Raw genomic sequence first — 25587 nt, 5'->3', positions numbered from 1 at the left:
CTACCAGAAGGGATCACATCTGTTTCACAGGAAAGCTTTGTTTCTGACAAGTTTCGTAAAGGAAAAAGTAGGCTAGAACAAGCTTTTTATTTCCATCCCACCTTTTCTTCGTTCCCATGAATGAGGAGGGGATACAAATGAGAGAAGGCAGCCAGGGAGAAAAATAATATGGCTGGTGGTTCCTGACCTCCTGGATTCCTGCCGTCAGAGAAGCCCGAGAGGCAACATTTAATTGTGGAAAAACCAGCCTTGCTAGCCTCTTATCTTTTTCCTCTGTGACTTAAACCCACAATTACTGGCAACCCCTAGATTTCGAGTCACTCAGCTGGTGGCGGCAGCGATGGCTGTGTCTGTAGCTGAAAAGCAAAAGGGGAGTCAGATTTTACCTGCCTCCGAAGCCAGCCTTGTGCGAACACAGCCCTAACCCAGCTTTACGACTTCTCCCATTAAAAAGTTCACAGATGCCCTCCCGTCGGGAATACCACCATGCGAGAAGTCCAGATGGAAATAAAGAGAGAGAAATGTGATTTCCAGCTGCTGTATAATTCAAAGGACAAGCTGAGTCTCAAATCCTGAATTCCACATTTCATTTCAGCACTAGATATGTGATTTTCAATTCTTTTTCTTAAGGATCAAACTCCATATTTCTTTGCCTGGTCATCAAGGCAACTCACCAACTGGCCCATCTGTCTTTCAACAGCTTATCTTTTCTCTCTACTGTGGAATTCTTCTACAGCCTAACAAATGGGCTTACAGGGCTTTGCATACAACATGTTACTTCATAGCTTTTCATGGTAGAAAAATATGGGTGTTAGTCCTGACTTTCTCACCTGCAAACCAGGTGACTTTGGAGAAGTCACTTAACTTCTGTAATTTCAGTTTCGGGGCTTCAAGAGGTATATCCTCTGCTCGCATCCTGAATTATTATTCTAGTCCTAAACACCTTAATTTATACATTAATATGTTTATAGTCAAATATAATTTAATCATGCCTTGTGAGCATATTCTCCTAAGGATGCTGAAAATTTCCCACACCTTCTATTTTAAAAGGGTTTTCTTCACCCATTTCAAGTGTTGATCAGCATATCTGGCACTCATGCGGTCTACTTGTACTGTGAAGTTGGAGCTCTTGCCTTGAGGTTTCACAAACCTCTCAATTCCATGGATGACTTTCAGGGTTTCAGAAGAAATATGAAGACAATATGTGTGAATGGGGCCTATGCACATTTTTCTCCCAAGGTTAAGGTCCTTGGTCCAAGGTTAACAACCACTGTCCTGAAGTAATGAAAGGCCTGCGGCTAGCATCCACCTGGTACCTTGTTTTGAACACTCAGCCCTGCTGCCTCCCTTTCTGGGCTTCTACATTCTCTCTAGAACTTAACATTCCTCCTCTCCGGTCAAGTCTAAGAATAATAAATAACTCATCTTTATTGATCATTTACTATGTAAAAGCCTCATATGTATTTTTCTAGTTTAATCCTTAAAACAATCCTATAAGGGTGGCACTATTATTATCTTTATTTTAGAGATAAAAAAATGAAGTATAAGAAGTTCAGAAACTTACCAAAACTCACATAATTTTTAAGTGGCAGGTCGAGGATTCAGCCCAAACACTCTGGCTTCCCATAACAAAATAAGGCTGCCCTTGAACTGTTTCTTTGCCATCAGATAGTAGATAGTCATAAATTCCACCATCTCCTTTAAGAGTCCACCCTTAAAGACTGTATTAACCAATTACTACCTTCTTGGTGAGTTAACCATTTCCCTGTCTGTGTTTATGGAATACTTTGAGTACTTAGCACTGAACACATTGGTGTCATTTTTGTTTCTTTCTCTTTGAACTAGATTGTGAGCTCTCAACTGATTATTTTGAGTACAACTCGAGTATTCACTATGCCCAGGGCTCTGCTAAGTATGGGGATGCAAAGATGAACAAGATACAGTCCTCAAAATTTAGGCTTGCAGGATAGAGAGAAGTAAACATTGAAGGGCCGTGAGGTTTTTTGAAACCGTATCATGAAGGACTTATCTCTCTGTATCTGAAATCCTAAGTAAAAAAACGCCAACACACAGTAGAAACCCTATAATGACTACTGAATGAATGAAGGAAGTTGGGAAGGAGGGCTCAGAAGCTAGACTGTTAAATTAAAAGATCTGCTATCCCTTTATGAAAACTCTTTGGTTATTTATACACTGACTCACCTAAAAACTGCTTCCTGTGTTGGTGTCTATGATACATTTTTTAATGTCAGACTAAAAATACATTTCCAGTACACCAACCCTGTCTGCCTACCCGAGGACTAGAAATGAACACACGGTAACAAGTAACAAAATTAAATACAAGAAAACGCACTCATTTCAACACTAAGCTCACCCACTAACAAAGAGGCATCTGTACTAAGAGGTGTCTTCTAAAATGGTTCACACGTGAGGGTCTCTGAAGTCACCTATTTAAGAAGTTGAAGGGTTACTCATAAGATTTTTACAAAGAATCTTAAGTGAATCATAAACTTTCGGCAAAAGAGTTAGAGTAGATGGACCCTCAGGGGTCATCTAGTATAATTTCCACTCAGAACAGGGAGTCATTCCACAGCACTATCCATAGACTCACGGTGGGATCCAGGCACTGGAGCCACAAGATCACTTTCAATTACAACCCCTCTATTTCCCAGCTGGGAGACTTTAAATCATTTAATCTCTATCCTGCTCAGTTTCCTCATTCTGCCAGGGAGAATTATTGAGATGATCAGATGAAATAAAGAAAAAGTTGTCTTAATCAGAGATGATTTGGTTGCAAGTAACAGGATTTCACCAACACTGGCTTAAATAGAAATCAGCTGGAAGGATACAAGAGTATCTCAAGGAATTCAAGGACAGAAAGTGCTGACAAGTTTGAAGGACTGGAACCAGGAAGAGAAAGCTGTCAGGGAGAAAGTCATCACTTATAGTTGATCATAATTACACCCCACAGTCCTTCATCTCCACTTTCTCTTTGCGTCCGGTTTTCCCACTTGGCCAATCATCTTTTTCTGCTTCTCCATGCATGTGGTGAATGATGGCTCCCCAGATAGTCCTCAAGCCTTTTCAGTTTAAGTGCCAGTGAAGATGAGCCTAGAAATATTGAATCTCAATTTTTGAAAAAAAAAGAATCTGATTTCTCCCCTTGGGTCAAGGGCCCATTCTAACCCAATTATCTGTGGCTAGGGGATTGATCGTGTGGCCAGCTGCCCATTCATTGAGCATGGTAGAAGCCCACTCTGAGAGAGAAGAGATAGGCAAATTCAACAAGGAAATGGTATGAGGCCAAAGCAAATGGTTGGCAACAGAGACAACGGCCAGCATCTCTGATACAAAAAGACTCACTGCAAGCTATCACTGTGGTCATCATCATTATAATCTGCACTCCTGCCAAACATCTTCTGCTTGATTACTACCAGTGAATAGGCTGCTCACTACTTGAAGATACAGCCTTTTCATTACTAAATGACTTTGATTATTAGAACTCTTTTCTATGTGACAGCAACTTTTTTTTAAGATAGTAAATTTAAATATTTTCAATCTTCCCCAAACTTTACCTTTAAAAAAGGCATAATTTTGCTTGTTAGGTCAGGCTTGGGCTTTCCTTTGTGGTCATAATATAAAGAACTGGCAAGGCAGGAAAGATATGATTTATTGGACAATTATTTTAGGAAACGACCTAGATCAGAACAATTAAAAAACCAGAACCTCTTCTTCCCTTGAAGAATTACTACATCCTCTCCTGATAACACCATTAACACTAACTTACTAAAGCCAAAGAGGAACTGGAGCCATTTCTAGAAGGTAGATGTTCAGAGAAATGTTTTTTTCCAGTGGAGTCCCTGGCACATTTGAAAGTAGAATTCTGCCTTGCTTAACAAAAGATTTTCCTTCTCCCATCTTTCTTTTGCTTTGGAAAGCATAAACCAGAAAATAATTTTACTTGATATTTTTTTAGGTTGCCCAAAATAAAGGTATAATTCCCCATAAAAATAACCTCACATTAGCTATGTGATGACTGACTGGCATTTAAATAGTGACGAAAAATTCCAAAGTTAGAAAAGGTAAAAACACTAAAACACCTTATATATATATTGGGAGTACCATCTAGGAATCTGCTGCTGCTGGCTGCTTTGTAGTTCATATTTTTCATTGACGTCACCAGCTTTTTATTTTAGTAACCAGGATATACTTGTTATGGATGCAAAGAAAATCTCCTCATTTATATTCTAAACTCAGAGCAGGAAATGAGACACGTGGGTGATCTGCAGCTGTGGCACTATAAACAGGACCTGCCTACCTCCTAGTCTAGATTCGAGACTATACTACTTACCTTGAACTACAGATTGGGAGATTTAAAAACAAACAAACAAACAAACAAATGACAGAAAGAAAAATACAGCATTTTAGAAAGATCAGTGTAACTTTTGTCCAAGAATATTAGAGGCTACTGTTTAGTAGAAGGCTTACTAACCTGTATAGGGTAGTGTACTTGTTGCCATGTACCATCCATCTACCTACATGGTTGATACGACAAGGAGATCCTGCTCTGTCTCCAGCTAGCTGTGCTACAGAGGGCAAGTATCCCTTATTGTAAGGTTTCTTCATCTCATAAATTAAAAAACCAGACTCCAACATTTTGAGGTCAAGCCCCTATGTAAAAACCTGACAGAAGCTACAAACCCTCTTAAGCTAAAAATTCATATAAGTAAATATGGCTAGAATTTTACATAGCATATCAGGGGGCTCACTTAGTCCTTGAACTCTACCCATAAACTGTTGGTTGAAGATTATAAGACCATCATTTCTCTAACATTCCTTCCAGTGTTCAAAATCTGTAATTACATAACTGATATTTAGTAATTACTGTAAATTGTTCAGCACCACAGATGAGTGTTTTGTTAAGAATAGGGACCAAGCCCCTATGATATACTTTCAATGCTAAATTGACCAATAAGCCAATGGACAACAGAAGGAAGTGGGAGGAAATGGACATAGTAAACTATAACATTCATTTTAAAATCTCGGGAAGGTTTTAGAGGAGCCCAACTCTGTTTCTTGGTTGGATTTTTTTTTCATTTGGAAATACATAACACAAAACCATTGAGCCAGATAGATCCAGACAGCTTCATAGTGATGCTATCCAAGTATAGGATACCAATCATCACATCCAAATAAAACAAAGCCAAAGGTTCCCACACTTCTGCCAATGTCAACATGCTCTCAATGGGTAATTCCGAAGTTATGCCTGAAGATTCCCTCAAAGGGAAAGACAATCCATGAATGAGAAGAAACAAACATGATGTCCCTAATCTTCACTGCCCTGGGTTAATCATCAAAATACAGTCTTCTCCCATGACTTTAGTTTCTTTCTATTTCAAGTCAGTAGGTAAGACTGATTCATACTAGTAAATTCCAGTTTCTAGACTTGGTTTGAAGCGGGGGATGCATGACTCCTTAAGAAAGAGGACTGGCCATGTAAACTCATCTTAAATACTGACAACTTCCCTATCTTTACCCACCACAACAAACTCCTCTCCATTTAAGTCTCCCGGATTTTTCTGGTATATTTTGAGCTTTTTCAGCTTTTTTGTTTGTTTGTTTGTTTGTTTAAGGGGGAGAAGCAAGAGGATAGAGAGAAATTCTGAAGTTTCTATTTCTGCTTACATTGGCTCTGATTAAGGTAGGTAAAGAAATTTAAGAGGTAACTGAAAATCTTGGTGACTCTAGCCTGCAACTAAAAAAATAACTAATCAGAAATGTTTTTCTTATAAACACAGACTATAATATAGTCATGAATCAAAGACGGTCTCTTTTTGTGGGGAATGGAAGGGTAGAATTCACTTTCTCAGTAGTTGCTTCAACATATTTTGTTAAAGAGGATTATCTGATGAAACCTGAAATTCCAGTTGTGTGAATACCATATTACCAATGTTCTGTTCCATCACAGCCGTTGTAGTTTTATGGTATATGGAATCCTCTGCCCCATTCAACTCTCTTTCTGGACCCCTTCCCAAGAGGTATCTAAAAACGTTATTAAGAACCACAACTCCTGCTGATGGCCAACAATAAGTTCACAGAAGGACTCCCTGAATTTCTGCCTTCTATAAATTCACCCCCAATCATTGTGGCTAATCTGACAGTTTATTTTTTACAGTTAACAAATTGTTCCTCTATTCTAATTGTTTTCATATAGTGTCTACCTAACACTCCATAATAGATGCACAAATAAAAGAACATGATCACTTCATAAAAAGGCAATCTTTTCCCAGGACACTCGGTGATCTAACCTGAAAACCGAGTGGGTAATACTATCATTCTGATTTGTTTTCCCTTAACTAGAAATATGTTCTCCAGAAATGTTTTCAGTTTGGGAAAAGAAAAATCACTTGTCAGTCATAGAAATAGATAATTCCATCATTTCATGTAGTCATTTGCTATACTGAAACAAGCAAGTAAGACTTAAAACTCGCTTACGGAATACAGCATAGGATTCAAGGCAAAACAGAACAACTTCATTACCTAAAAATAAAAAAGACACCCTGGCTTTCCCCAGCATGCACCACTTACCAGTATTTCTTCAGCCTAACGAATTTTTAGACCCCTGAAAATCCCAGATTTACTACTCAAGACAGAACAATCCATCTTGAGGCTTTCTGCCAATGACTGTTGGTGCTTCTATTTCAGCAGCCTATAGATTTGAAAGCTGGGTAGAGACATGTGAAAAATAAAACTTTCCTTCTTTGATCTCTGCACCCAAGTTCCTCAAAAGAAGCCCCATGAAGAGTCAGAGTTTACGCTAAGTATGTGACTTGCAGGTATAATCAGTAAAGTGATATTCCATTACAAATGGGCACTATGTTAGCCAACTCAAGCCTACATTTCACAAAGATATACATAAATTGAGTGACTGACAATACACTTTAAAAAGAATAAGATACACACACTCTAGAGGATATTTTCAAATAACAGAATTTGGTGTTGCAGAAAAATCTAAGCCCATCACATAGGTAAGCACTCATTTTTTCCAATGATTAAACATGCATCCAGATGCCAAATATTTAGGCTGACATTGTGTAACTGTACACAGACTTCATTTCTTTAAGATAGCTTTTTCTCTGCTTCAAGCAGGCTTTGCCTAGTATAATGGCATTTGCCTAGTATAATGACTCACTTGTTTTTTCCACCCTTATCCTTCCACTTTTGTATGACTTACCCCCTTAATCTTTAAGCCTTAGGACATAAGCTTCCAGCTAGTGTCAAATCTTTTAAGAATAAAGCCTCGGGTCTATCGATCATGAAGAGAATAAGTCATGAAGAGAATAAGTATCGGTTAAACCAAGGATAACATCTTGGCTTGAGGTGTGTCTCATTCCCAGACCCATGAGAGTGCAACAGCCCCACAGACCACAGGACCAAACAGGATTAGGTGGTGGCTGATTCCAGAACCTGACACAATGATCAATTACCCCAGCCCTATTCAATCAGTACCACCCATGACCCCAACTCCCTTAGCTTCCATGGCTAATGATTTTTCCCTATATAATCTCTCCCCTCAAGACACTTAGGGGGCCAGGTCTTTGAGCAGTGGCTCACCTGTATCTCCAGGACTTGAATTCTCTAAAATAAACCTTTACTTTCTTTGCTGCAAAACCTGTACATATCTTATTGGACTTAGACCGTGCAGGCAGACAGAACTTTTTGCTTCAGTGACAATTTTTCTGACACCGTTTTCAGTCTAATCACACTCCCTTCATTTCCTAACTCTTTGGAGTAAAAACAAGTCTTGTATCCCTTACAATTCTACAGAAATACCACATCTGTGCCTCGACAAACAGGTTAATTCCATGCCTCTGAAATGTTCAGGAAAAAGTCAGCACTGACCCAATTGTGGATTTCCAGATAGATCTGCTCAGAATTTGTAATTGATATTCACTGAAAGGTCAGTTACTTCTACTTCCAAGTATCTCTCAGTCTCTGGATTCTCTTCAGTTGGCCTCTGTTCCCCAGATCTTGTAGACTACTATTTTATTAAAACTATCGCCATTTAAAAGTTGAAGTGGCTACTACTTTTTATGCTTATCACCAAATGACAATTGTGTTTAAAATGTTTATGTTTAAAAGATTTTCTGTTTAAAATTATTTTTCAAATGTAAGTTACTTTTTTTCATAATATGAATGGAATATCGTCTTTCTTGATAATCAAATATACACAGTCTCTAACCACTTTCATTACTATAAATTACCCTAATATCTATCATTATGCCCTCCTCCCCCTTAAGGATCAGCCTGATTAAATCTTGGAATTGATGAAACAATGACAAGCTTTTAAAGTGTTAAGTCAATGCTTTTCCAGTTTCTAAGGTTTTGACGAGATTTCAAATCTTGCCTAAAACCTGTATTACCTTAAAAAGCTTAAAAGGAATAAACATTTAACTTCAAATGATTTAAAGTCATTTAAAATATATAGTCCTTAGATTATTTTATCTGCTTAAAGACTCTTCAAAGATAGTTGAGAACTCTGACCATTTATATATATTAGAAACCCCAACTTTAATTTCATAGTACAAATGTGAAATCTCTTTCCATTATTTGGAATCTGAAACTCATTTCATAGACTGTCTAGGAAAGCTTAAAGAAAAAATAAGATTGGTCCTGACTTTTCCTTACATTCGAGGCAATATTGTTACAGCTCAATCTTTGATAAACAGGAAGTCATCCACATATAATAGGGTCTTGTTTATCACACTCCATCTCTTTTCTCCTGTCCCATTTATTGCTGCCAGAAAGGCATCCTAACAATGATAAAATGTAAACACTGGACAGGCAGTCTCATGCATCCTTAATATAAGGATCACAGAAAAGTCTAATGTGTCTTATAAATATTATTGTAATTAAAATACATATATGTATATATCTGTATCAATGAGCACAGACATACTACCACCTTTTAATTGATGCTTTCTTCCTTGTCCATAAACAAAGGTATAGAGAATAAATTGAAGGAAAAAAAAAATCCCCACTTTCTCTTACTAAAGTCAACAGCCCCCAACCAGTGCTACTGCTCAAAAAAAAGTATTTTTTGATTTGGTTTTCTTGATGGCTCTATGGTTTCAGCTATTTTATACACTTATTGAAGGAACTGTTAGTTATCTATCTTGTTAAAGTTTTTGTGTGCCCTTAGTAATTGCAGGCCCTCATGTTACAAGAAATTTAAGGATTTTTTAAAAGATAAGAATCTTCAGTACAGTCTTTTTCTAAATAAAGATAAAATATATTTTGGAGCCTGAATATATATTCACACTTCATTTACATATAGAAATGTTTTAGCTAAAGCCTCACCAACATAAGCATTTTTGATGTTTAGATTAACATTTGCTGGGAAGTAATTCATCTGTAAGTTATTAAGATATATAAGTAATATGTTCTCACCACCAATTAGGATGTGTGTGTGGTGGGGGGTTTCCCACGCATCCAACAATTCTCGGACACCATCAGGGTGTCCTAACATTCTACTCAATTCTGACACTATCTACCTGGAGATAGCATCAGATTTCAGATTAAGAAATCAGTCCTACAAGACCTGCCCCTACTTCAGATGGCAATGATGAGCCCAGGTTGTCACCTGTGCTTCTGACTGGCTATAAATCAGAAGTTCCCACAACCCGCTTGCTGGGTTCAACTCATTAGCTAGAGCAGCTCACAGTACTCAGAAAAACCATCTACTCACTAGATTGCCAATTTATTACAAACGATATGAATCAAAAGCTAGATGAAGAGAATATAGGGCAAGGTCCCTAACAAAGGAGTCTCTGTCTTCATGGAGTTGAGGCCCGGCACATGGAAGTGTTCTGGTTCCCCAACCTAAAAGCTCTCCAAACCCTTTCCTTTGAGGTTTTTATTGAGGTTCCATTACATAGGCATGACTGATTAAAGCATTGGCCATTGGTGGCTGATTCAACCTCCAGCCCTTCTCTCCTCCCCGGAAATCAGTGTGGGGACTTAAAGTTTCCTTGGAAATCTGCCCCTATCCTTAGGTACTTTCCAAAAGTTACCCACTAACGTAAGCCCAGTTGTGGTGGAAAGGGGCTTTTTATGAAAACAAAACACCCACTTCGTCTTTATGGCTCTGAAGCATTTTCAGGAACTTAAGACAAGAGACCAAATATAACAAAAGATGCTCCCAGTACTTTCATAGCTCAGGAAACTGCAAGGGTTTTGGGAGCTGTGAGCCAGGAACTGTGGATGAAGACCAAATATCTATTTCTTATAAATCACAATATCACAGCATTGCATATTCCTCTCATTATAGCACATGTCTTTCTTTTTGGTAGGGTTCAAGTATCTGTTTTCCAACCCCCATCTTCCCTAACCCCTTACAAGAACATTTTTTGTTCAGTCTTGTATCCTCAGTACCTGGGGCTTTACATACAGTAAGGACTTAATAAAGCTTGAATGAATGAATGAATAAATAAATGTGTTACACAGCCAATGAATAAGTCAATAGGCAAAAGAATGGGACATGGGAACTACCCCTTGAATGCATCAGGCTGTTGTGCAAATACAGATCTTCATATCAGCCGTTCCCTGTTTCCTCTATATACAGAGCTCTTCTATTTCCCCCACCCTCACCACCAAATCCCTGTCAGAGTTTTCACTCTTTAACACTCACCTCAAATATCTGTTTGCTCACTTCTACACTGCACTACACTACATTACACTACATTACACAACACACACATACACCAAGGTAGCCTTTTCCTGCTCTAATGCCTGTTCTTTATGCTCCCACAGCCTGCCGGTCATACCTTGGCTGCAGCACCTAGCACACCATACTGAAATGAATGGTTATTTCCCATTCATTTCCACTTGACTATAAGCCCCTTGAAGGGCAGAGTCTTCATCTGTATCCCCACGTCCAGCTATTAGTACACTGCATGGCATGGGCACTCAAAAACATTTTGAAGTAAAGGGTAAAAGATTAAATAAATGGTGGGGGTCTGCATTCTGGAAAATCATCTCAGCATAATCTGTTTGATAAGATGTCAGTTAGGTACATATACTGCTATAACTCCCAAATAGAGTAAAATTAATGTAATTTTATATCAAGATTACTGCTGATACAGAAAAATTGCAATTAGAAAAAGTACTTTGATCCATGGACAAGCCCCAGGCAGAGCTGTCTTCAACATACTTTTTTCTCTTTCTCTCTCACCCCGATCCTGCTTTAACAAAAAACAATTTTTTCTTCCTCAACCTAGGATTCCCTATACTATCCCCAGATGCCACATGTAGCTGTCTCCCAGAAATCATTCAATAGTCTCTTCCTGACAAAATGCTTATACGCCCGTGCCCACAGAGTCTTGGATCATAACTAGCAGGTTAAAAAAATAACCTGGTTTTGTGGAAAAGGCGGGGCTCATGGGTTCACATTCCCATTTTGACAGGGATCTTCTTCTAAGATGATGGATTTACTCAAAGTCCAGTGGTAAAAGACATTTTGAAACATAGGACCTTCCAGAAATCCTTAAATCACTCCGCCAGAGTAAGCTCCTTCACAGCACTGGAGAGGTAAAGGGAAGTAGAATAGGCTATCTCAAAATGTGTCCCTTTGGCATACGGATTATTTTGAGCTGAAGGCAATCAAGACCCAGCAGACTCAAGAAAAACTTAACCTCTCCCTTAACTGCCTAAAAGAATTTGGATAGGGGTCCTGGCACAGAAAGAGAGCTCTTACCAGAGATAACTTTTTATCTGCAAGACTTACCTGCATGACAGGGCAAACTTCTAATTACCAAACATCTGCTATCTTATCATCCTGTGAATTACCCTCCTCCCCTTTGAAGCCCTAGGCCTCTATCCCATTCTTTAGCTCAGGATGACATATAAGAGTCAATTACCCAATTGGCCCTCGAGTCTCATATCTCTGGGGTTCCAGGAGGTACAAAAAAAATTTTTTTGCTCTTGTTAATCTGTTTTATGTCAATTTAATCCTTAAACCAGCCAAGGAAAGAAAGGAACATTTTTCATCCCTACAGAGGTGAGAAAGCTTGGTGGTTAGGGCAGAGTTCTGAAGCCAGGCTGCCTGGATTTGAATCCACTCTCTGACCACAGGCAACCTCACCAATGAAAGAGAAGACCTAGCTCAAGAAATTGGTGGGAAAATGAAATGGGTTAATATAGGTACAGTACTCAGAAAAGTACCTAGTAAATGGTAAGTTGTCAATAATTACCTACTATTAATATTATCATTTTACTGTTATTAAAACCGCTCTGACAGAACTTGAAGAGAGAAATTCCCCAAGGTAGGAGAGGAAAGAGAGGAGAATGCACTTACTGATTTGGTTGTTCAGCTTGAATGCAATGTCCAGCTGCAGAATAAACAGCATGAATTGGAACCAAGGACTCATCTCCATGTTGGGGAGAGGAATGTGGACAGAAAACACAATGTCATTGGCTTCTATTTCCCTCGGAATTGCTTCCTCGATGTCCCGGATCTTGTCACACTGGTTAGCTCCCCAAGGCATTAACCATTTTGTTTTGTGATGGTTTTTACGGATATCCACGCATTTCACTGACAGGTAGGACACTGCCGCCGTGGGCCCTGGAGCTGAAAAGAGAATGTTTTTCTGTTTTAGAAAAATCATCCACTGAGGTGCTCGTGTCTGGCTAACATTCTTTTTACTATTGTCTTCTCTCCACTTTTTTTTTTTTTTTAATATACATTCTGTAATTTGGGACCAGTAATACCTGAGTATCTCCCAACTCTGGGTGAGAATCCTTCAGTGACCTCCAGAAGTGTCAAAAAGTAAACCCAAGAGTCTTCCCATTGTGCTTTCAATCAGTTATTGGAAGGCTATATTTGTAACCTGTTGGGTTCAGTTACCTCCTCACACCAAACCGCTGTCACAAAAATGCACAGTGCTCCAGTTCCCACCTGAGGACTTGCAGGGCTCTCCTGCTCCACAGAGCATAGTGTTTGAAGTCAGAAAACCTGGGTCTGAAGCCTGGGTGAACAACTGACTCCCAGTTAATCCTGGGCAAGTCAGTTAAATCTATAGGAGCTTCGGGACCCTCATGTGATAAACAAAATGGTTGGTTTCTAAGATTCAACCAAGATAGCTGGTTTCTAAGATTCTTCTTAACTCTAAAATTTTACAACACTGTTTTTGATTGAGAGAAAGAACTTTGTTAATCTCCGACCGCTACTTAGAGTGTACCTATCAGAGGGTGGAAACTCAAACATTGACTGATCCTTCGAAGGTGTACTAAAATATAATACATGCATGTCAAGAAAGAACATCACATTTGAACTATATAACATTTAAAAAGCACTATTTTGTGATTGTAAAATGGTTATATGGTTATAACAGAAAATCTGCAAAATACAGAAATTTTAAAGTTCAAAACAACATTTACCCAGAATCCCACTAGAGGGAAGTAACAACCGTTGGAAAAATATCAAAGTATTGTATCTTTTCTGTGAATGTATAATTAGAAAAAAATTTATAAATGAATTAAATTGTGTGACTTTAAAATATATGCTAATATTAACACACACTTTTACAAAATAGGATCATACTAGATATAGGTTTGTAGCTTTTTCTTTTTATTCACTTAGAGAAGCAGAGTAGTACAGTAGTAAATAACTCCACCACTGGAGCCAACTTGCCTGATGTCAAATCTTGGCTCTCTCATTTCTAGTTGTGTCATCACTATTCCATGGTAGGAAAGTTTTGGGTGAATCACTAAATCTGTCTGTATATTAGTTTTATCATCTTTTAAATGGCAATAATAATAGAACCTACCTCTCTGAATCATTGTATACATTAAACAAGTTAACATATGAAAAGCATTCAGAATAGTGCTTGAGCACATAAAAAGTATAAAATTAATATTAGCTATTATAAATATTTTCTACATAATTAAAAATTTTCAACTAGTGTTTGCAAAATAATCAATCAATCACATGATATACTAAATTTAATTTACCTACACAACCCTTAATTTATAAAAGTTGTCTATAAATAAGAAATATTCTTTGCTTAATATTTTTTGTTAGTGATTTATCTTAATTTTTCCATCTGCTATCTAAACTTGTTTACAGCATATTTTAATCAGAGAAGTTCCAGGTTTCATAGAATCTGTCTTTTCCTTTGATTTTTTTTCCATGCTTTATTCTTAGAGAGACCTTATTTATCTTCAAATTCAATAAACAGACATCTTTATTAACTTCCAGTTAGTTTTAACAATTTCAGTTAAAAAAATATTTAAATAGCTAATCCATCTGCTATTTGTTTTGCTATAAGAGATGAATTGAGGTTCTAGCTTTTTATTTTTTCTAAATATGTATATTATCCTTTACTGAAGAGACTCTCCTTTCTTATTGACTTATAATATCATCTTTATCTTATGTGTAACAATAAGTGTTTCTGGACAATCTGTTCTATTTCATGTATTGGACAGTTAACTCATGGCCCAATACAATATTGTTTTGAATCCTGTAAATTCATGGTTTGTATCACTATCTGACACTCCCTCCAATCCATTTCAAATTTACATTGAATTGCTTGGATTTTCACTGAAATTCCGTACATTTAATTCTGTGCATATGATATTTGCATACTGTGCTTTAAGACCTTTTATGAGCAGAAATCATCTCATTTAGTAGAGATCAGTTAGCAACTAGAGAAATATGTAAAGTAAAGGAAAGTCACATAGGAAGCAAAAGTGTGTATTATTGATATTTTGCCCTACTTTAATGCTCAGAAACACGGTTCTTTTTCTATCCCTAAGTATCTATCCTGATCGTAAATTTTGAGTAGTAAGATGTTATGTTTGCAGAAGGCTAGTACACAATGCCTACTAAAATGTATCCAAAAACAGAGAACTACTAAACTCTAGCTGAAAGTCTTTCAGGTGTATAGTCCTGCGTACTGCAACATGGAGGCTCCACTTATCCATGCCAGGGAAGTTTTTCTTTAAAACTCAAAACTGTATCACAGACACTTTACACCTAATCCATCTATAATCAGACATCTAGCTTATTATTATTATATGAATCAATCAAATGTTGGTTATCCTGACTCAGCTAAATAGCCTACTGACATTAAAAAGACCAAATGGCACATTTCACTGAATCCTTTTTAATGTGGTTGGAGAAATAAACAGGGAGACAAAAGTCATGAATTCTATTTTTGGCTAACATGCTCAAACTGACTATTTGCGGCAGAAAATAGTTACTACATTCTAAAACTTCTATTCTTCCAAAATGAACCTAACCTTTCTTCATTTCTTTTTTTTTTTTCCTTTTGAAAAACAAGTCTCTCCCTCTTTAGACCAAAATGAAAAATAACTAGCTGAGTTTTTCAGCTCAGTTCCAAAACCACATTCCAAACTTAATAACAGAGAAGCTGAACACTTTACGGGCACAAAGGCTGCATTTTTAATGGACACAGTGAACGCCTGCCTTTGTAGCGGCCTGAATTATTTTCATTCTTTCATTAGTCCAGTGTTTCTTGCATAAAGAAAAAAAATCCCAGGAACACTAATATTTTCAGAAAGATCATGGCAATGAACTTGGAGAAGCCTTAAATGTATCTCAAACTATACTTTGAAAAACACAAATATTTTTCTTCATTTGAATTAGTCCTCTAATCTCGAAACCTTTGCATAACTTAAAAACCTGAAGATAATTCAATATTTTCAATTTTTCTAGTAGTGCTCAGAAGGTAAAATAGTTGTATTATTTGAGAAAGTAAATAGATATTCTGCTATTCAAAAACAGACAGTAAATGTTTCTCCAATAATGTATTTACAGCTCAAGACAACTTCCTACTCCAGTTAAGTGATTTTCCAGGTGTTTCTTTAGGTAAAATGCCTAACAAAGTAAACTAAAAATTAAGCTTATAGCTAATAGCTGGTTAGAAGGTGTTTTTATTATTAAGTTGTAGCCAAAATTGTGACTACATGTGTCACAAAACAGTGTCTAAAATCAAAGGAAGTTTGATTTCTATTATTAAATTTTTAAAAAGTGTGAGGGATTTTATTGTAAGAGAAAAGAGTGAAATGGAAGAAGCTGAAATTATCTGCAACCTCTGAAGAAGCCATAGTCAACTAACAGGTATATGAAATGAAGGCCTTACTTAGAAACCAGTGTGGTTCTAAGGATTAATAGAGTTTGTGTATTTAAGAAGGGGCTGGATGGATTCGGGTCAACAAACTGAGTCATGTTTGCTCAGGTGAAAGCTAAAAATAAGCACTCTCAGTATTTCTAGGATAGCAATGCAATATCACCCAGCTGCTTCAGCATACTTCATAAATGTCCCCTCTACCCATTCATAGCATTTAGTTGAAAAAAAGGAGGCCAAAAGCTACTTCTACATGAGTACAATTTATTAGACAGAGCAAGCTAGCCCAAAATGAATATTTCCAGGCACTGTGGACTAGTTAACTTATGGTTGGTTAAGACAGTGTTTAGAGTATGCACAGAAGTCATAAAATCACAAGCTACTCACTGAAAACTCTGGCCCATTTTGAGTTCAGTTCTTTTTACTATGTCAAACATACGCTATTTTTTCTTATCTGTATTTCAACATTAGTCCTCTGTCTACCTCTCCACTACAGTACAGGAATTGTGAAATGTGATACTACGCAACATTTAATTTAGAAGTGCTATGAAATTAAAAAGACTTATAATTCAAGGTTGTGAAAAACAGCACAAACACAACTTGAAGCCTCTTTGAAAATTCAGTGGCCCCTCAATGACATGCATTATTAAGGCTCATACTACATTTACAAAGTGTGTCTTGAGCACCTACTATGTGCTAGGTACTGTGGAATGTACAAATAATAAGGAAAACAGACAAAAAACGATTATAGGAAAAAGTAATTATAATTGTGGTGAATACTACATTTATCCTGACATTACCTGAGAAAGGGCAACAGTCAGATATTTGTGAAGTAGAATTCGCTAGAATGAGGCAAAAATTCCAGTCATCATTATAATGTAACCTTTAATAAAAATGTAAGTGAACAATGACTAAACCTGTACTTCTTTTGGAAGAATATTCATTGACTCCAGTCAGCTTCCTGTTATGGCATCTCAAATGGCTGTCCAGTTTACAAATTACTATCTAGCCAACCACTACCGCTATCATGCTCAAAGGTGAGTCAACATCAAATCATTAGCCCCTACTCCCTCCAGAACCTGTAATTAAAGAGTTGGACAGAGATGCAAGACTTGGTTGCCTCCTAGAAAAGTTAAAATTAAAACAACATGCTGGCATGACACATGGTTCTCTATTTAGGCTAACAGAGACTATTTATTTCTTTGCTTTATTCAAGTAAAAACAATTCCTTTAGCAATTATCTAGGAGTATTACTATTATGCGAGCACTGTACTAACTTAAGATAGAGACAATGACAGTCCCAGACCCTGAGTTGCTCATGGTCTGGTGTGGGAGGCTGAGAAGTTGGCAGAGAAGTACATCCTAATTGAAACTTGTTCTGACAGAAGTTTGCTCAGGATGCATTAGTTGAAAAGAAGGCTGTGGGTTGGGGGCTGCTTGCAGAAGGCCTGGACTTAGCCTTGAAAGAGCAGGTGTTTGCTAGCCAAGGAAGAAAAGGGGGACAGCCAAGTGGGAAAGGCACTGAAGAAGAACATGTGCTGGGTCATAGGATACCTCGAAAATCACAGTATGTTCTACAGATGTCTGTGTTTGAGTATTAATATTTCTAAAAAGATCATTTAACAGGTGAAAATGCAGCATCACCCCTATTTCAGCCCTTTGCTTTTTCTAGCCACTGGCACCGTTCTACTGGGCGGTCTTGGCTTCTGCTCCTAATAGTCTTGCTTCCACTCTATAGAGCAACGTGAAGAAGTAATAATAAAGAGACCTACAAATAACAAAGAACTTTTATTTGGAAGATCTTTTCATCTAAGACACCTATCTCTGTCCTGTAGGTTTCCACAAGGCTAGACATGAGCTGTCCTGGAAGATGAAAAAGCAAGATAGTGGTGGGGAGGGGATGGAGAAGCCCCACCTCCTATTCTGGCAACTGGGCCTCAGAAGAGCCTTTGAAGTCTAGATCATCAGGTAATAAGCTTCACCTAAATATGAAGAAGAATGTCTGCCTTGCAACAAAGATGATATTTAAAGATTAATCTGCTTTGGGCTACAAGGAGAAGGAATGTGGAGAACAGATCAGTTAAAAGGGTAATTCATGTTTATAAGCATTAATAATCATCCTAACAATTGCTAGCAGATACTTTTTTTCTACTGACTCAAGAGAGAAGTTGATCTAATTCTTAAAACCTAGTTTCAGTTAAAAAGCTGCTGTCATGATCTCTGGACATGAATGCTTGATTTATTAATCAATTTTTTAATAATGTCATTTAGTTATTCTCTACTTTATTCCCTAAAAAATTTTTGGGTTACTAGAAAGTAAATGCTAAACTTTATTTTTTTTAATTGAGGTAAATGTTAAACTTTATTTTTTTTTAATTGAGGCTGATTTCAAAAGATAGAATTAATGTTTGAGAGCTAAGAATTACTTGGCTTATGTGTATATCTACAAAAGTAGAGAACAAAAGCAATAGCTGGATAATGTAAGCCCCCACAACTTTCACCCGAATTATAAAGCTAAGTGACTCAATGTCCATTTCACTTTGTAATGTATGGAAAACTTTCATTACCTGGCTATGAATGGTGTTTGAGATTACATACAATAATTCCCTCTCATCCACAGGGGATATAGTCCAAGACCCCCAGCGGATGCCCGAAACTGCAGATAGTACCAAATCCTACATATATTATGTTTCTTTCCAATACAGACATACCTTTTCACCTAAAGAAAGCATTTTATGGCTTCTCTTTGGAATATGCCAATTGCCACCATTACTACTCTTGTACTTTGGGGCCATTATTAAGTAAAATAAAGGTTATTTGAACACAGGTTCAAGTTACTTGAACACTGTTATAATGAGATGGTCCATCTGATCACTGAGACAGCCACTAAGTGACTAATGGAGCGTATACAGCATGGACACCCTGGACAAAGGGATGATTCGGGTCCTAGGCAGGATGGAGCAGGACCATGTGAGATTTTATAACACTACTCAGAATGGCACACAATTTAAAACTTATGAATTGTTTATTTCTGGAATTTTCCAGGTAATATTTTCAGACCATGGCTGGCTGCAGGTAACTGATACCATGGATAAGGGGGGATTACTATACTCAGCTTGGTTCTAAACTTTGCCTATCTGAATATCTTGGTTCTAAACTTTGCCTAAACGAGAATGTATATGAAATGTATTGAGCATTTAGGCCCTTGGATAATTCTAGGGTTTGCTTAGGATTTTTTGATGTGCCTCAAGGAGGAGAGGGAGAAGAGGGGAAGAGGAACACAGGTGGCAGAAATCAAGCAGACCAGATGAACTGCTCTTATTTATACAACTACAATTTTTATTCAAAGACTCTCCCCCCAATACAAGTACTCATTTAACATAAAAGGATCTTCAGCTAAATTTAGAAATTAGTTTTTAAATGTGTTAAATTGAGTTCCCTCAGAGATTCTGCCTGCCTTTCTCAAGCTCAAAAACCTCCTACTTTAATTCTAGTTAAAAGGAAACATGTAGGATATACTGTACAACTGATAGAGCCACATCATATTATCTGGTTGAACTGTGAGGTTTTAGACAACCAGCAATTCCTTCAGCCGATTCTGCTTACAGTTCCCACTAGGTCAGTTCCTAAAAAGATTTCTTAGTATCTGCCACAGCATGTGTCTAAGTTTTAGGATGTCTCATTATAATGACTGCTTCAAAGGTTTTCAGCTTAAGAAAGTGTAAATACTTACTTGTGTTAAAATGACTTACTGCTTCAGAATTAACTGACTCGGTCTGTTAATTCCTTTACTGAAACTGCTCTGAAATTATAATAGCCAGACATTCACACTACCTCAAAGATAAAATTCTCCTAGATTTCAACTATACCAATGAAATCTTACTAGAGTACTAAATGAAATATTATTTCACAATTTAATCTCAATTACTGGAGAATAGAAAGCGGATCTGCAGGGCCAAGACCAAAGAAGTGATTTTTGGAATTATCTTAGTTATGCCCTAGTGTGTGTTATGCGGTACATTAAGTGAAATTCATTCTTACCAGTAATTTTCAATAAGTAGTTAATTATGCTAACATCTGTTGTAGGGAAGCTAAATTTTTAAACATGGCAGAAATTTCCTCTATACTAAACTACTACCACCAAAACACAAAAATTCACACACTACGCAACAGAGTTGAAAACAAAATAATTTGTACTGTACACACAAAAGTTGCAAGCACTTATTTAAAAATAGTTCTCAACAACATAAACTTATGAACAAATGACATGGACATTTTAACATCAAAGTCTCAGAAACTGTAGCGAACACTTGTATAATTCATTCTGACTTAAAAAATACTGAAAAATACTATATGTTTATTTATATCTTAGGCTGATGAGAGTTTTAAATGCTTGGCCTGAAACCTCAATTGTTCTGGAGCCAAAGATGTAACAGCTTTGAAGAATAGAAGAATTACTCTATATTTGTCAGAATCTACGCAGCAAACAAGCAGCACCACTTGGCTTCCATTACTTGCCTGGCTTGGATCCCATGGAATTGAGGAGCGTTGGAAGCGAGAGGAAAAAAATTAGAGTGCTTTGGGACACTGAGCCAAACTCTTACATAGTATTTGAAATGCTGTGGTAAACATGAAATTACTTTAGGCTCAAGATTGGTGCCAGTTTTTTTTTTTCTCTTTTTGAAAAAAAATAATAAAATGCACATAAAGGGATTTAGCACATCAAATCTGCCAACCATTAGACGTGCTAATTGGGGGAGCAATCCTAAATCCTGAATTCTGATTAAAAGAACTGACCTTCACCTTTGGTGTGCAGCAGCAAAGAGATAGTAAATCAAGAAGATCAACAGAAATACATCAGATCACTAATTCTACCTCTATCTGTGAAAAATACCTGCAATTACTGTTTCTCAGTCACTCCAGAAATACTCAAAACAGTAAAAATTAAATATTCGTGAAGTGAACACAAAAGACCTCCACAGAAAAACCAAATGGCTCATCTGTTGATGCTATTGCTCACTGCTCGGCAAACCAGTCATCTGGGCTGAATTTTTGACTTTGTGCCAGTGCTTCAAAATCAGCCACCTTTCAGCCAAAAGGCTATGGAATGCATCCAAGACCACCTATGGAAAGTGAATTACAACACCTTATAATTTACTACCTTGGCTATGATCTTTCATAAACTCAGCATGGAGGGCAAACCAGTTCTTGTGTGGGAAATCTCTCTGAGCCCTCCTGGAGACCCCAAAGCTGCTCTGGCAGAGTTGATGGGTTGAGGGCTACAGAAAAGTGGATAACTGGTTCTATTTTGTGAGCAAGCTTGCTACCAGCACATTTTTGTATTAAAATTTTAGAGTTAAGAAACCTCAAACTTTTTCTAGAAGAAACAGTCAGCTGCTTTGTACTGAAGTACTTGTTATACCATAAATTTCACACATTTGTTATCATTTATTATTATCACTTATTATTTATAAATTATAGGTATCTACTTTTATCAATATTATTAATGAACAAATGCTAATATGTCTATTGCATATTGCATTTTACAAAGCACTTTCTTCACACATTTGCATCATTTAATCCTCACAGTAAACAGGTAAGTCATTATAATGACCCCCCATTGCACATGAAGACGACGGATGATTTTTGTTCCACCAGTAAGTGGCAGAGCTGGTATTAGAACCCGAGTCTGACTTCCAATGCTCCTTTCAATACACCACACTGCTTCTCAATTGTCCATTTCTTTATTAACTCTCTCAAAGTACCTGAGAGGTAATGTACAGAGCAGAGGGATGGATGAAGAAGATCGAATGGAGCCATCAGGAACTTGCTGAAGCTCCAGAGACAGGCACTATCCAGCACTGGGCTGGTAGCCACACAAACAAAACCAGCAAACTGGCTTCCCTGGGAAACTTTGTCAGCTACAGAGTAGCTCCATAGAGTTTCAGAAAGGGATGCTGGAATAACAGGTTCCTAAAAATGTACTGAACTCACTTGAAACTAATGTTTACTCTCCCATAATTTATTAGTTTGGGTTGTAACTTCAAATTCTGGGCTGGCAGCCTGGGATGTTAACCTAGAGAAGATCCAACTCGGGAACACATGATAGAGCTGCCACGGAAGGGTCGATACCAGATCTCGTGGGCAGAATCACATTAGAGGCGGGCTGACCTCAGAGCTCCCTCAGGAAGAATTCACTGACAACTCAGGTATGCGAACCACGGGCACAGTCAGACTCAGGAAAGGGTGAGTTCTCCTTTCATGGGAACATTCAGGAAGTAACCAAATAGATTAAGAGCCTGAACTAAGTAAGTTTTTCCTAGAGTCGCCAAAATGATAAAGTCCCCTGTCCACACATGTGGGATACTAGGGAATGGAGACTGTAAGGCCCAATAAAGAGCTTCATGCTGTTTATTGGCTTATTTTTCTTCCAGATTCTGATCCATCTCAGAAAAACAGAGAAAAGCAATTAAAGGAACAAAAGTCCAGGACATTCTGAAGGGCCAAAACTTTAGTGTTGGACAGTGCCAGGAATAATCATATCCCTTTCTTAATTATTCAAAGAAAAAGTAGGACCTTATAGTTTCCAAATTCCCTAGATTTGGATGGAGGTACAGGTAAAATTTAAGAGTAAACTGCAGTTTCAACAGTCACATTCTTAGAAATTATTAGATTTTTTTTTAAAGTACTGAAATAAAGTAAAATTACTATGTAATTGTTAAATATTTTAATACTTCCATCAGTTCTGGGTTCTAGCTCAAGTGCTACCTCTTTTATTCAGTTTGTTAAATGCCTATAATGTGCCAGCATCTTATGAGGTTTTTGCCAATTTCCCTTAAGTAATAAATGATCCCTTTAATGCCGATATCACCTGGTCTATGTCTTCATTACAGCATTTGACTTTATTTGTAAATATAGCTTCTAAACCCTACAAAATTACAAGCTCCTGAGAAGAGGGACCATGTCTTGTTCCTCCTTATGCCACCAAGCACAGATTTGAACATCCAGACCCCCAAAACTGAATTGAACTATTGACATTAAAGGGTCTTTATGTCATAATAAACACATTAATGTTGTTATGTTTGATTTGCCTAATAAACTTTTATCAAACATTTATTAAATGGCACCATTAAGAAAATATCATAGTGTATTAGATCCATGGCCTGCTTATGGGAAAGTACAATTAAGACTGGCATTCAGAGAGTTTGGGAAGAAGCCATGACCGCTTTCCTTGATGTTGATCCCCCAAGGTACACATGCGCCCCAACTGAGGCTCATTTCCATTTATGATGGTTCTTATAGATCTGTGTCAACCTACGCATATATAACGTGAATACTGAATTTTGAGGATCAAAATAAACTTCTCCTACTGAAACATTACCATCCCAATTCACAGGAAAAAAAGTAAATTTACACATCAAAAGAATGTGTATGAGACAGACAACAGGCAAGCAAAAACATGGTAATTTCTGAATTTCTCCCAAAGGGTTTGTAGCTAATATTAAAATGTGGGAGTGTGTTTAGATAACTATTCTTTAGCCTATTTCCTGGAAATTGAGGTTCTCAATTGTAGGACTTAGATTTATTTATCCTAGTCTAGCACTGCCCTGATAGGATCAAGGCCTGAATGATAGAAAAAAAAATAAGAGAAAAAATGAGATAAAATGTCCATTTCTTAGCTTTAAATGCATATAATTAGTGGCAGCATATTTGAAGATATTATGACAAAATCTATATTCTTAAGAACACACAGAGGGAAAATTTGGGCCATATCATTAACGTCTTCAAACAAATCCTACTAGTGAGGAAAAGCAAACACCCACTTCTAAAGGCATCAAATCCTACTTTTGAAACCATATCTCCAAAACAGGCTCAGACAGAAACCTGGGCAAATGGGCAAATGAATTTTCTGCTACATGTATGTTCTATTTACGCAGCAGTACTAAATGAGTTTTTCTCTCTGGTCCAATTAATTATATAGAAAATTCTCAAAAAACTAGTGAAAAAAGCAATGTAAGATTTCTGGTATTGAAGGAACGGTGGAACATAGATAGGATGGGTATCAGAAATCTTAAGATGACACATAGAGCTTCTAAAGGGTGACAGGTAGATGCAGTTGTGACTGGAGGGAAATACTGTTTAGGAAGTATTTGCAGGCCCTGTTGATTCATGTGGGCGAGAAAGAGAAGTTAAGAATGTCTCCAAGTTTCTTGCACAGGCAGCAGACAGATGGTAATGTCATTCTGCTAAGAGCGAAATCAAAGGAAATTGAGTGATATGACATATTACAAGAGAATATGTAGAAGTTGGAGGTGTATGGCTTGTTCAAGAAAAAAGCTCAGTTTGCATTGATGGGGGGATAAAAGGTCAAATATATAAATGACTAAGATTTGGAAGAGGAACTAGATTTATTCTAGGTAGCCCCAATGTTGCAAATTCTAAGAAAGGAAATCTGAGATCAATAAAACCTGACAGTCCAAAGTTACCCCGACCAGTTGCAGACAATGAGCTGCCCACACCTATGTGAGTAGAGGTGCTTCTGCTGGTAACACTTGGTGAATACAGAGTACAGAGGACACCTGAGCACAGGGCTGAGATGAAAAGGCGGCCTTTAGAGATTTCTTCATAATTAACACTTTGTGAGGACTCTTCATACATTTAGAGTTTCAATTCTGGTCCATGATCTGCTATTCCTGAACTACTACAAACTTGAGAAGAAACTTGGTGAAATGAATTATCTTAGGAATCAGGACTGCTGCGTTCTAGTACTGGATTGCCACAAACCAGGCAAATTATTCCACAGTCTTGGGCCCTAGTTCTCTCAACTGTAAAGGCAGTATTTTAACTGTTAAAGACTTGTAGCTTAGAAATTCTATGACTCTATAAGGGAAGTTATATATTTTATGGTATAGCGAAAATCATTCTTTTAATGTTAAAAGAATATCATTTTAAATTAGGGTCAATTTATATGCCAAGAATAGAGGCTGACGAGCCTTGTTCATCTAGGTCCCTTCTCCCCTTATTTTCCTTGTATTTTCAACATCTGTTTGAGGGCGAGAACTTAATTATCCTACTCTATTCTCTTGCTGCTAGGGATCAGAATGGGCTCTGGGTATTTTCTATCTTCCAACAACTGGTGAGACCAATAAGTTGTTCCAAAAAGGAAGGGCAAGCCACAGCCAACTGTAAAACTTCATACTGATGATTTCAGCAGGATGAAATATACCTCCATAGCATATACTATGGGAAAGTGAGTCTAAACCGATCAAAATGAAAACATTTGGGGGGCGGGGGGGACTCCATTCCAGCTTCCAGACAATGGCCCATGCATGCACAGTATAATACAACACAAAGACATTCCAATACAATGAAACAATGTGGAGCAAGTCCAACATCTATTTTTCAGGATGACAGAAATAAGCTCAACAGAGCTGTTTAT

At 37.3% G+C, this 25587-nt stretch overlaps 1 protein-coding gene across 3 annotated transcripts in view; it reads right to left on the bottom strand.

Moving 5' to 3' along the window:
• WLS (wntless Wnt ligand secretion mediator) overlaps window positions 1-25587 on the bottom strand; it is a 94700-nt gene that overhangs the window by 46075 nt on the left and 23038 nt on the right. For all 3 annotated transcript variants that reach the window (XM_011365724.2, XM_023533919.1, XM_011365723.2), the window contains exon 2: window positions 12356-12628. In XM_011365724.2, coding sequence (XP_011364026.1) covers window positions 12356-12628 — 273 coding nt within the window. The remainder of the gene's footprint in view (window positions 1-12355; window positions 12629-25587) is intronic.

The sequence above is a fragment of the Pteropus vampyrus genome, unplaced genomic scaffold (genome assembly GCF_000151845.1).
Source record: "Pteropus vampyrus isolate Shadow unplaced genomic scaffold, Pvam_2.0 Scaffold115, whole genome shotgun sequence".
In the NCBI taxonomy this organism is placed as follows: Eukaryota; Metazoa; Chordata; class Mammalia; order Chiroptera; family Pteropodidae; genus Pteropus; species Pteropus vampyrus.
The sequence above is the reverse complement of the archived record's forward strand: the minus strand, read 5'-3'. Positions and strand labels throughout refer to the sequence as shown.